General features: G+C 29.7%; 1 protein-coding gene across 1 annotated transcript in view; it reads left to right on the forward strand.

The window, feature by feature from the left end:
• The first annotated feature begins 4,074 nt into the window (after positions 1–4,074).
• The window catches only part of LOC122272138 (uncharacterized protein CG3556-like), a 36,188-nt gene continuing 27,253 nt past the window's right edge, over positions 4,075–13,009 (forward strand). Inside the window, exons 1-4 of the mRNA XM_043055314.3 lie at positions 4,075–4,321; positions 8,508–8,665; positions 8,762–8,951; positions 11,190–11,309. Of these exons, the coding sequence (XP_042911248.2) occupies positions 4,240–4,321; positions 8,508–8,665; positions 8,762–8,951; positions 11,190–11,309 (550 nt within the window). The 5' untranslated portion in view covers positions 4,075–4,239. The remainder of the gene's footprint in view (positions 4,322–8,507; positions 8,666–8,761; positions 8,952–11,189; positions 11,310–13,009) is intronic.

Raw genomic sequence — 13,009 nt, forward strand, 5'->3', positions numbered from 1 at the left:
CATATTTTTTTTAATCTAATATTATTGAAAAAGTGCTCAGCATGAAATTTAATTACAAACCAAGTATTATATTCAAGTTAGTAAGAACAATTCGTGCTGAGCACTTTCTCAATTATATTCTATTATAATATCTTTTTATCACACTGTTTGTTAATAAGCAATTACTGTTTTACTTTTAAAAGTAAATTTAAGAAAATAAAATAATGTCAAGCAGCATAAAAGTATTAAGAAGAACTAATTAAACTAAGGAAATATCTATAATTTCATGCACTTGCAGTTTGCAAACTGTTTTTTTCTTCCAAACAGCATATGATAAAGGCATTAGTTTTAAGCTTGAAAGCACACATTGTTTTTTAATTTCGCTGTAATTAATTTTAAGTTCTTAAAAAACAACTGACGTGATTAAAATATTATGACTTTGATTATTTTTATACTTCTAATCATTTAGTAATAAATATTTCATCATCATAGTTGGCCAGACAGTTCAATGTGGACCAATGCCTCCCTCTGAAGATATCTCCAAAAGATTTCCGATTTATCTTTGATATCCGATTCTTTATCCACTGAGTTAAAGATTATTTTCTATCTTAAAAATGCGAAACTCTTTTTTTCTATTTTTAAAAATAGACGTTGAAAGGGTATATAATCAATTTTGAGAGTAAATGTAGATATTTACTAACCTTAGCCAATTCAGCGTTGCACCATCTTTTTTAAATCCACTAAAAGTTTCATCTTTTCTTAAAACCAACACTTTTATTCAAATTAACTGATAGGGAGGACTCCAGTCACGGCACTTTGCACTTAAGTGACAGGATATTCGGTTATCTCGCTACCATTTAGTATTTTCAAGATATTTACAACCGTTAGATTAAGTATATATATATATATATATATATATATATATATATATATATATATATATATATATATATATATATATATATATATATATATATATATATATATATATATATATATATATATATATATGTCTATATATATATATATATATATATATACTATATATATATATATATATATGTCTATATATATATATATATACTATATATATATATATATATATATATATATATATATATATATATTATATATATATATATATATATATATATATATATATATATATATATATATATATATATATATATATATATATACATATATATAGCACAATGAAAACAAAGAGAGAAACGAAACTAATTAATAAGTTTTATTAACTGCGCATAAGCTGCATTTCTGCTGCATATATTATCTACTGTTACCTTACTTCCGTTTTCTTTTTGTTTCCTTTTTTAGTTCGGTTTTGTTTTTATTGTGCTATGTTATAGTGATCATATTTAAAGCAGCTGTAGCGCTTAATATTATCTACTATTAGCTTACTTTCGTTTTTTTCCCGTTTTTAGTTCGTCTTCTAATTTCGTGTGTTTAGAGCATTGCTCTTTGAGCCTAATTTTTGGATTACAGCAGCAATAATAATTTGGCTCCTGCTAAAAATTAATTCAAAACGAGTAAATCCTGTTTTTTTTTTTAAATAATTGTTTTAATTATCAAACTTTTTAATTACGAACTTTAAATTATCCTGTATTATATTATTACCTTGTGCGCATCCATTTTCGGGCCCACCCAAGGTAACTAGCAAATTAGACGCACTTCAGTTTTGCAGTAAGAACGTGCCATAAGATATCACTTTATTTATGCTTCTGTTTTCATATATTGTAATCTGGCAATCTTATTACGAAAATATTATAAATCATTCTTGAAAGATTCCGGTACGCGTAAGTTCATTTAATTCGCTCCTCACTATGTAGATTTCCTTTCGTGTACTGTTCTCTAATCTCTTTACATTTTATTTTCAGTTTTTTGCTCGATATATTTGTTTGTTTTTCCGTACATATTTTTTACTTAATGTGTTCCAATTTCGTTTAAAATGTTTTTGAGTGCTCCTCACACTGTTGTATTGATATATTTTGCTTTGGCTATATTAATACAATATTAGAAAGCACTCCTTTTGCGGATATAATCGTGTGAGCTGATGAAGAGATTATATCTTTTCTTAGTTTTGTTTTCCAAATTTTAATTAAATTTTTTTTTTAAGATGTTAAAAATTATGTTTTTTAAATACTTTTAAAAAATTATTGTTAATAATTTTCTTCTCTTGTCATTATTTTTTATTTTTTTCCATATTTTCTCAATTTTTTAACTTATATATATATATATATATATATATATATATATATATATATATATATATATATATATATATATATATATATATATATATATATATATATATATATCGATAAAGAAAAGATTTTAAAAAAAGTAAAAGGAAAAAAGAATTTTAATAGAATTTTAAATAAAAAGAGGTAGAATTATTAAATATTTAAAGAAGTAAAAAAAAAATAACAGAAAAAATAACAACGAAAAGATATAATCTCATCATCAACTCACACGATTATATCTGTAAACAATAGTGCTTTCTAGCATTGTAAAAAGAGCAAAATTAAGGATTAACACACAAATTATGCCCTAATTAAGGATTAACACGCAAATTATACGAACATAAGAATGCGTATACGTACTAATACGAGGTGTAGTACAAGTGCACGGAATTGAGATCACGTCCATGCCTTGTCACGTTTACGTCATTGAGTCGCTAGAGTCACTAAGGCTTGTTTTATATATGATACCGTTATCCGTGTAGTGTAAATCGAACGTTCACGTATGCGTGATCACGTTGCTGAAGGGTTAAAACCTGATAGAAAAATATGAAGTGAAGTTAAATTTAGCACACATATGAAATATGCTGAATTTTTTTCTCTTCTTAAAATAATAAAATTTATTTTCCTTTTTTAAGTGATTTTTTTAAAAAATCTTTCTGTGCACTGCAAGTAGTCTTTATATGAAATATTTTTTTTAAATTATCTGATTACATTTAAATAAATATTTAAATATATTATATTTGAATGTAGGTCGCAAATCGAATCCGTAGATAAATGTCAAATAATTATTAAATCTGTGCATTTTTATCGTGATTCTATAGGGATTCCTTTAGCAATATTTATTTATTTTATCGCATCCTTAAATACGTCCTTCTTTTATAGCATTCTTTAAGATTTCATAGCTTTAGAAGGTTTATCAGAAAATTCATATTCTATTCTTTTTGAAGGTTTTAAGAAAGTTTCACTTTAAAAACAAGTAACCTAGTTACACGAACTAAAACGTTTTTTTGATTTTTCAATAAATAAATAAAAATAAAATATATTGAAGAAATGAAATGTTTAAATATTATGTCAAAAAAACGAAAAAAAATTTAAAGATATATAATGAAAAAAATTTATTAATTACACATTTGCAAAAAAATTATTCCCAGAATATACAAAAAATAATTTAAATGAGCCATTTTGACGGAGTAGGTTTTTATGATAAAATAAAAGAAGAAATATACCTATTATACAACTAAGTCACTTGAGTAAAAAAGATTGCACAGATATTTAACTCTTTATTAATTATTGGAGCTGTATTTATGTGTTTTTCTGTCCAATTTATAATAAAGATAAGATTGACGTGGTTAAACTTGCCAGCGGTCAATGACAAATTAAGGGAGTTTTCCCTTCGCAAATGTCTATCATTAAAATATGATTTCAAGAGTCCGAGACGATAAAAATGATGGAAGCAACTTCCTTGTCTTATAAACTAACTTTTCAAAATGAATGAAATCGTTGTTTAAGAATTCTTTTTTTTTTTTTGCGCCCTTTCATGTTTTCATGTTTAAATTTTAGTCTCAAATCCCTTTTTTTTCCATTGCTTACCAAAATAATATCAAATTTCAGAGTGATTTCATCATTTAGTTTGTTTAATTTCGAAAATGCAGTAGTTGGAAAAGTGAAGCTACTTGATTAAATACACAACAGTAGGAAATTGTGTTATATTATGTCAAGACTTTTTTTTTCCTTTTCGATAGAATCTTGCAAACCTAATACCCTAGATGGGTCTTTTTTTCTTGATTAGTTTTCTAACTTTATTAATCCCGTCTCTGTTTTCTGCAGTATGTTTCATTCAATTACTGATTTCAAACAAACATTTTCTGTTGACAAATCTGATTGATTGCTATACATATAAACGTCAGTTTGTTTCAACATAACTTTGAAATAAATTAATGAGACCAAACGTTTCCTTTATAAAAGCGGAAAGTTTGGGGCGAGCTTCAAAATTGAGATGGAAATTAGTCGAAGAGCGCGTGCGTTTGAAATGTTAACTTTTCACATTTTTATTTTAGAAATTCTGCTCTGCCAAATTTGTAAGTTAAAATTTTTATTTCGAAAATAATCCGCAATTGCAAATACATTTTATTCTTATATTTTAAAGTAATGGTAGTTATTAAAAATTTGTTATTAATTTAAGTCGTCCATATACACTATGATTTTAAAAATATTTCTCATTCGTTTTAAAAATCTGATAGTTTTCATTTGAATTAAGATTTTGAGAAAAATAAATTTTAATATTTTAAGAAGAGAAAAAATCTGTCCCCCTTTTCATACGTGTGCTAAATTAATAAAACGAAAAAATAAATCTATCAGGTTTTTAACCCCTTCAGCACCGTGATCACACATAAAGCCTGATTTACATTTCACCCATCTTGGAATGATACAGTAAACAAGCCTTTGTGACTCTAGTGGCCCAGGATTACACTTACGTGATCACAATTCCGTACACTTATATTGCATCGCGTATTAGCACGTATACATATTCTTATGTACGTACATACTCACGGAGTTTTCAAAATTGAGGAAGTGCTTATTTTTGTTGGTTTTGAAGGTGAAAATTTATGTGTTAATCCTACATTTGACTTTATTAACACAATATTAGAAAGCATTATTTTTACCGTTATAATAGTGTGAGCTGATGATGAGATTATATATTTTCGTTTTTATTTTTCTGTTTTCTTATCTTTTGAAATTTCAAATAATTTTATTTCTCTACTTATATAAACCTCTGATTTGTTTAATTTTTTTTCATTTGACTTTTTTGTTTTATCTTTTCTTGTTTTCTTGTGTTTTTATCTTTCTCTCCCTCTGTATATATATATATATATATATATATATATATATATATATATATATATATATATATATATATATATATATATATATATATATATATATATATATATATATATATATATATATATATATATAGTATCGGTCAAAAGTTTAGCCTCACTCTTGAATTTTCAAAAATGAACAAATAACAAAGTTTTTAAAATGAAAATCACAACAAATTAACATTATTTCTGCAAATATAGGTACACTTATGCGGTAAGGTATGGTATAATTTTATGCATAACTTATGAATTTCGTCCAATCTTGGATTCTTCGAAACATACTCCTTAAGCTTTAATCACAGCAGTGCCTATTTTTGGCATTCCTTCTATTAGTTTTTGCAATTTTCTGGTTGAGATCTGGTTCCAGCAACTAAGTAAAGATGTCCCGAGATGTTTTGATTGGTACATTGCATCCCACAAGAGCTCAATAGGATTAATGTTGGAGGATTGATCTAACGATTCTCTGTCCACATAAAAAATCGCAACGCTGCAAAAAAATATTCCTTCTATTCTTATGGTAATATTTTTTTTTCTACAATGCCTTCTACTCTTACAAGATTTCCAACTTTGTCGCAGGTAAAGCATCCTCAAACTGTAACTAAATCTCCACCATGCTTAACAGTTTTCTAGTAAACATTGTTTTCTCATATGTTCACCAACTAAACGACGAATATACTGCCTTCCTTTGCTTCCAAACAACTCAAATTTTGACACGTCAATCAAAAAGCATTTGACCACTGTTCTGAAGAACATTTAACAGGATTTTTAACTCATTGCAGTCGTTTAACTATGTTTCGTTTTTTCAAAAGAGGTTTTTTAGCAGCTGCACAACCCTTAAAACCTTAGTCACTATGTCGATGTTGTATAGTAGTTACTGACACAGGTTTCTGTCTAGTAACATTCAATTTCTCAAAGATTTCTGGTGCTGTTCGAGTCCACTGCCGCTTACTTTGAATGCAGATAAATTCATCCTCACATTTGGCTGTTATTATAGGTCTCCCTGATCTTTGGTGGTCTTATATCGGTCAGTTTCTTTCTTCTTTTGCAAAGTTCTGACGACAATGATCTAGGAAACATTAGTTTTCAAGGGCAATTTGTCCATTTTATAGCCTTCTCCATGAAGTGCAATAATTACTGCACGTGTTTCTTGGCCTTTGACCCATATTTCTGTAATAAATTATATAAAAAAATTTTAACCTTTGTTTTTAAAATGTCCAAGTCATTCTGACAAATTAAGGCTATTATATCGATACTTTAAATGTGTTATGTACATGAAATCAACTTATAAGTAACCTTAAATACGAATATGAACAGTAAATTGTTTATAAACTAAAAAATTTGTGGAATTGTTTAAATAAATTACACGTTTTTTATATTAAGTATTTACACGAAATTTCGTTCATTTTGTAATCAACTATAGAATAGATACAAAATGAAAAAATAATGAACAGTTTTAAATGGAAATAGGATTTTGGGAAGTTTGTTGATGTTCATGTTAGATAAATTACATGTTTAAGCTAGAAATATATAAGTATTTTTGAAAGTTTTGAAAAAAATACAAGTGAGTCTACACTTTTGACCGGTACTGTACACACACACACACACACACACACACACACACACATACATATATATATATATATATATATATATATATATATATATATATATATATATATATATATATATATATATATATATATATATATATATATATATATATATATATATATGTAACAAAATGAAGGTGGAAAAATTTTTATTAATTAAAGATGAGTAAGAGAGCTTATTATTGAGAGAGAGGGGCGTAAAAAAAGGAAATTAACACTTTGCTATATCTAAACAAGTGGCATTTTGTAATATTTTAACTGCTTTCAAATAATAACTTCATTTACTACCCTCAGACAGGAATTAATAGTAAAGCAGAAAATTAAATCATTTATAATAATCAGAGCTGTGTTTACCATATACCCTTTATCTTTTCTTTTTGTATATGTGTGTTTAGAGGATTCCTTTTTTTCTCTTCTTTACATCCAACTTTGTGGAGTTGGAGATAAAGTTGAGATTATAAGAGTTGAAATGATTTATAAAGCATGAAAAGTATAGTTCTAAACTGACTTTTATTTACGCATTTATATTTTTATTTGAGCAAAATAACGTTTCACAAAATACAATACTGTGTAACTTCTTAAAAGTGTTTAGTACATTAAGTTCCGGATACTTGTTGTAACTCCTGGAGTACGTAGGGTTTTAGTTTAGTGCGGTTTTCCTCAATCTCTTTGGACAGAACTCGTGACTCTGTGTTATTTTTGCGGGTCTGCTGGATCGAAGCACATTTAGACAATCACCACTCATATTCCACTGTGTAATTACAAGAAGACATTATTGTTTTAAGCAAGTTTAACTTACTTGCCATTTCTATGATATACAACAATTACGCCTTTCTCGAAGTCAGAATCCTTCTGAATTTCGTGGTATCTTGCATGGGACTATTGCGAAAGATGTTTCCTGCACGACTCTCTCAAGTACGAAAGATGTGGCGTAGATTAGGACCTAAGATTTCCTTATTCGTATGGGTATATATATATATATATATATATATATATATATATATATATATATATATATATATATATATATATATATATATATATATATATATATATATATATATATACAAACACGAGGGCTGTTCAGAAAGTATCGAGACTGAATTTATTATGCAAAAACATACATACATAAACAGGTTTTGAGTCAATCTCCTTCGAAATATGCTCCATTGACAGTAACACACTTGGCCCAACGATGTTTCCAGTCCTCGAAACATTTCTAGAACTTAGCCTTTGGGATGTCCTGAAGCTGCTGCGTCGAATTCTGTTTTATGGTTTCAATGTCCTGAAACCGGTGTCCTTTTAAGGTGTTCTTGATCTTGAGAAAGAGGAAGAAATCTGGAGGTGACATGTCCGGCGAGTAGGGAGGATGTGCTACGTGTTTTGTCCACTGATTTACAACCCTCCTTGAATCGCCGGAACCGCTCGAAAACCCGAGCACGACTCATCGCTTCATCTCCAGATGCTGTTTTCATCATCTCGTAGGTTTTGGTGCGCGTTTTACCGAGCTTAAAGCAAAAATTGATACATATTCGCTGCTCCGTGTTTTCACACATTTTCTGTTTTCGACGAACGCACGCAAACACTCCACGTGAAAGAAGTCAGTGTGACTGAACGGCGCGCTGTACAGACCTGCCGATTTTTGTGAGACGAGGTGAAATATGCGCGCATACATATATATACATATATATATATATATTTCAGCCACTTTTACTATTTGAATTATTAAATTTCTATAATACTTCTGTAAATAAAAACGCTATTCATTGTAGATTTGAGCTATGGTTGTTTGGAAAAATCGATGAATGCAGCTATTTCGGATTTTTACATAGTGCAAGGAAGTGGAGTATATCATAAGTGCTGGACCGTAAAAAATCCTTCAAATAATCAATTTTACATTCAACTCGATGAATTGAAATTAATGGACAAGGTAAGTGATTTTTACGGATATAGAATAGCCCTTTGATAAATAAATGAAAATAATTTAGTAGCCTGCGAAAAGTTTCAAAAAAAATTTCTTTTTTAGCTTCTTTCCGAAGGCAACCTTACTTTAAAACTCGAAGATGAGCGGGGGGTAAGGTACTGGCCTTACTGGTCTCGCTCAGTTTTGCAAGAGGTTAAAACTACAGCAACTCTTATCCAGATTGATTTTACAGTATTGGCTGGTAATTTTCCAGATGGGTACAACGCGAGTTTCATTTTACGTTTGCAACAGAGTAAGTATTTAATAACATCTGATGTCATTTTTACGAAAACTTGAGAAGAATTAGCTCTTTTTGGATCAAACTTCAAATAACATTTTCGTTTCTTGTTTTAACTTACTTATTCGAGTGCAAAACTATTCACTTTACTGTGCGGAATTCACGCTTTCACGTATGTTTTTCCAATACATGAGAACATTACTTTGAAAATATAACGAGAACAAGTTCGAGTACGTTGAATAATGAGTAACGAGTAAAATGTTATGAGTTCAAAAATAAACGAGTAAAAAGAACAAAAACAAACTGAAAAAGCAACGACTTTTAAGTACATTTCGAGGAAATTGAAACTTCAAAGCAACCTTAAATTTCATTAAAGTATGTAAGAAAACATATAATTTTTTAAATTTAAAATGCCTTAAATTTTAATTTAAATGCATGAAACTTTAAAATGCATGAAATGTTGCAAAATTAATTTACATAGTAATCGTTGAAAAAAATCATATTTGCATAAAAAGGAGTTTTAATTTATATTAATTTTAACACTGCTATATCTTTAGAAATTTTGTTTTATTTTCGGAATTTTTAATAACAAATTAATTTGTTGAACAAATTCGATAAACATACTTGTCGTTTAAAGAAATAAGTTTAAAAAAATGTATTCCTATACAGATTCCCCCTTGGAATCCATAAAATATAAAATCATGTTTCGTTTTTAAAAAATTAATGGGAGGTTCTGGTGGTCTTCCTCTCCATGTAACACAAATTCGAGTTTGTTCCAACAAAAAGTCCTCCACGAAGGCAAATTTCTCCAAATACTTGATCCTGGAATTTCCTTGTCTTCTGGATTGGGTGGAAAATTACAAGGCTATGGAGTTGCACATTAGTAGACGTAAACTTAAAAATTGGGTCTGCTGTTCAACTGCGGTTATAAAATAAAATATAATAGTTGTTAGCACCATGTTGGCTCAGGGCATAGAGCGTTCGCCTTCCAATGTGGTGACCCCTGTTCGAATCCCTACGATGCCTGGCTGTTACGAATTCCGCATTCGGCTTGCACCGACCACAGTGCTGACGTAAAATATCCTCAGTGGTAGAAGGATCATGGATTAGACTCCCTTTGCCGTCAATATAACAGTGGGGGGGGTTCGTGGTTTTCCTCCCCATGCAATGCAACGCAAATGTGGGTAAGTTCCATCAAAAAGTCCTCCACGAAGGCAAATTACTCTCAATGCTTGATCCAGGAGTTCCCTTGTCGTCTGGATTGGGTTCGAAATTATAAGACTACGGAATTGAACATAAGTAGTCGTAAACTCAAAAATGGACCGGCTTTTCAACGACAGTTATAAAATTAAAATAAAAAATATAATAGCTGTTAAATATACATATTCCATATTTTTAATGATTGGCTCTTTTTACAGTACTTTTTTGTGCTTAGTTTATTTTTAAATATAATTTTATGATATAATCATTTATCTCAAAACATTCATTGTGTGTTGGGTTCTCTGAGGGGCGGTTATAAGCTGATTTTCAATATTTTCATGTTCCGTGAAAAAATGTTAATAAAAGAGTGAAGCAAAATTGCTTTGTTTGTAATTTATTTCCAGCAATAAAAGCTGTGAAATACTCATCTAATCAAGTATTTAATTTTGGATTAGTTGTATCTAGTTTTCTGCCATGATTTTATAATAATTTATGAAATATCTTAAATGGCCGGGACAGCCTATCTGGCAGGGCGCAGGACTCTCGTTCGTGAGTACAGGAGTTCGAATCGAGCCGACCGAAGACTCCCCTTGTAGTAAATGGTGACTGATGCGCGTTAACTCTATCGGGTCAGAAAGTCCTCCACGTTCCCATAACAAATTATTCCTCTGGGAGTTCTGAATTGGAAATTGATAGTTGTCTGGTTCAGGTCAAAATGATGATCTGTGGATGAAGGAATGAATGAATGGGTCTGCCCTATAATTGGGTGTGACGTATGGGCGTAGCAGAAGTCAAATTCTTGGCCATAGATGGCGCTACTGGAAAACAAACACAATCGCACCCCTTGTGTTAATGGATTATTACAACAACAACAATAGCTTTGACAAACAAAACTGAATTATAGACTAGTTACTAATATCTTAATTTTTCAATTTCTTTGTGACCAATTTCTGTCGCACAATAAGGCTTTCTTGCATTATATATTTTTCTTTCTTTATAACAAAGACTTTTTCATATATATACTATATATACCTAATTATATATTTTTTGAAGAATATATCAATTGTGTCGATGGTGACAGTTTCCATTGCTCCGGAGATATTTGTATTCGGAAGGCTGGCGTATGTGACGGGATGAAAGATTGTGAAGACGGAGCTGATGAACTTGGATGTGGTAAGAATACAACTACAGTTTTAGCATCTTCATAATTTCTTTTTCTATTTAAATTTTGTTTAAAAAACCATGCCATAATTTTATTACGAAGAAAAGATCTGAAGTTTCTAAACGAACACGCTTGTTTCAATATTTTGTTATCATTCGTAAGTGGGGAAAATTACGTTAAAAGAACCTTTGTTAGAAGGCCCAAGATTTTGTTTAGCAGGTACATTGTTTGATTAAGAGCATAAACTATTCTACAGTTTGAAATTACCCTTTATATAGTTTCGGACATTATTTTGCTGATGTTTAAAAATGTTTTGATTCATGGTTTTAAAAAATGCTCATCGGCAAATGCATTCCTCCACTACTTACTATTTAAGTTGCATAGACCTGATATAAAATATTTTCATATCGACTATAATTAACGTTCCCCACAATCACTACAATAATTTTGAAATAATAATAACTTTTCCTCTGTCCTTATAAAGGTTTGCATAATTTTATACCATTAATTCACTTATTTCTAGTCCTCATTAATTTCTTTTGGTTTAATTAATTATCAATTACTGTTGTAATTATTATTAATTATTGTATTTAATTAATTATTGGTTTATTTAATTGGGGAATTTATTCTTTGTTGCATTTATACAAGTACTTGGTCTTACCTTATTCGGGTGTGCAGTTTTGAAGGCTGTCGTAAGTATACTTACCACCACGTTTTACCGCATTTAATTTAGGTTTCCATTTTTCAATAACTTCAGCTTTCTTGAAGTGAGTTTCAATAAAATTGGTAACCATTTGTCACTTTTAAAAAACGTATAAAAGTTCCTAATAGGTCATGTTAAATCTATTTACCACCAAAAAAATGGCATTTTTATAAACTTAATGAGTTTTTTTTTATATCAGTTACTGTTCTTAAAACAATTTCAATTCCAAAAATACTTTAATTTACCTTTACTAGAAATAAAGGGCCCGTTAAAGGGTTAAATCTGAAGTCATTTTTTTTAAGAAAGTTTCAGGTTTTTTCCGAAAGGATATTTTTAGTTTATTTTCTGTCTGAGTGCACAAGTTTATAAAAAGTTTTTAAATAAACAGATATCGCGCACCCTCTTTCACTATGTAAGCTGACCAAAGTGGTCACCTACTCGTTTACTGACCGCAGCCAGTGCTGCTTGACTTCAGTGTGTCTTTACGATCAGTCCTGATAAGAATAGAGTAATAAGTTGAAAAAAATAATAAAACAGCAGTGCCTGGAAGTAGCTAGCTAAGCAGGTTCTTTTTTGTATTTTCCCCTGTGCGCAATTAAGGCTTAACCATACATATTATACTATATAAAATGCTTAAATTTAGGTTTGTAGCAAATTTAGTAGTTAAGATTGTTACCACAGTAGGGCTTTGTATACATTTAGGCGGAAAAAAGCGTCGCACTTTTCCTCGCTTTGAGAAAAATAGTGAGTCCTTTTTTTTCGCATGCTTTCGCATTGGAGTGGAAACTCTTTTATTGTTCTCAGAGAACAGTGATGGCCTTCTAATGAGGTAAACCGGATTCAAATCCCAGCATCGGCTGATCTATACGAATTCCGCATCCGGCTTGCACCGACCACAGTGCTGACTTAAAATATCCTCATTGGGTGACGGATTATGGGTTAGACTGCTCTTCCCGTCAGACTAACTGCGGGAGGTTTTCCTCTCCATGCAACTCAGATGCTGGTTTC

The sequence above is a fragment of the Parasteatoda tepidariorum genome, chromosome 9 (assembly GCF_982258835.1).
Source record: "Parasteatoda tepidariorum strain Cologne lab strain chromosome 9, Ptep-v5.0, whole genome shotgun sequence".
In the NCBI taxonomy this organism is placed as follows: Eukaryota; Metazoa; Arthropoda; class Arachnida; order Araneae; family Theridiidae; genus Parasteatoda; species Parasteatoda tepidariorum.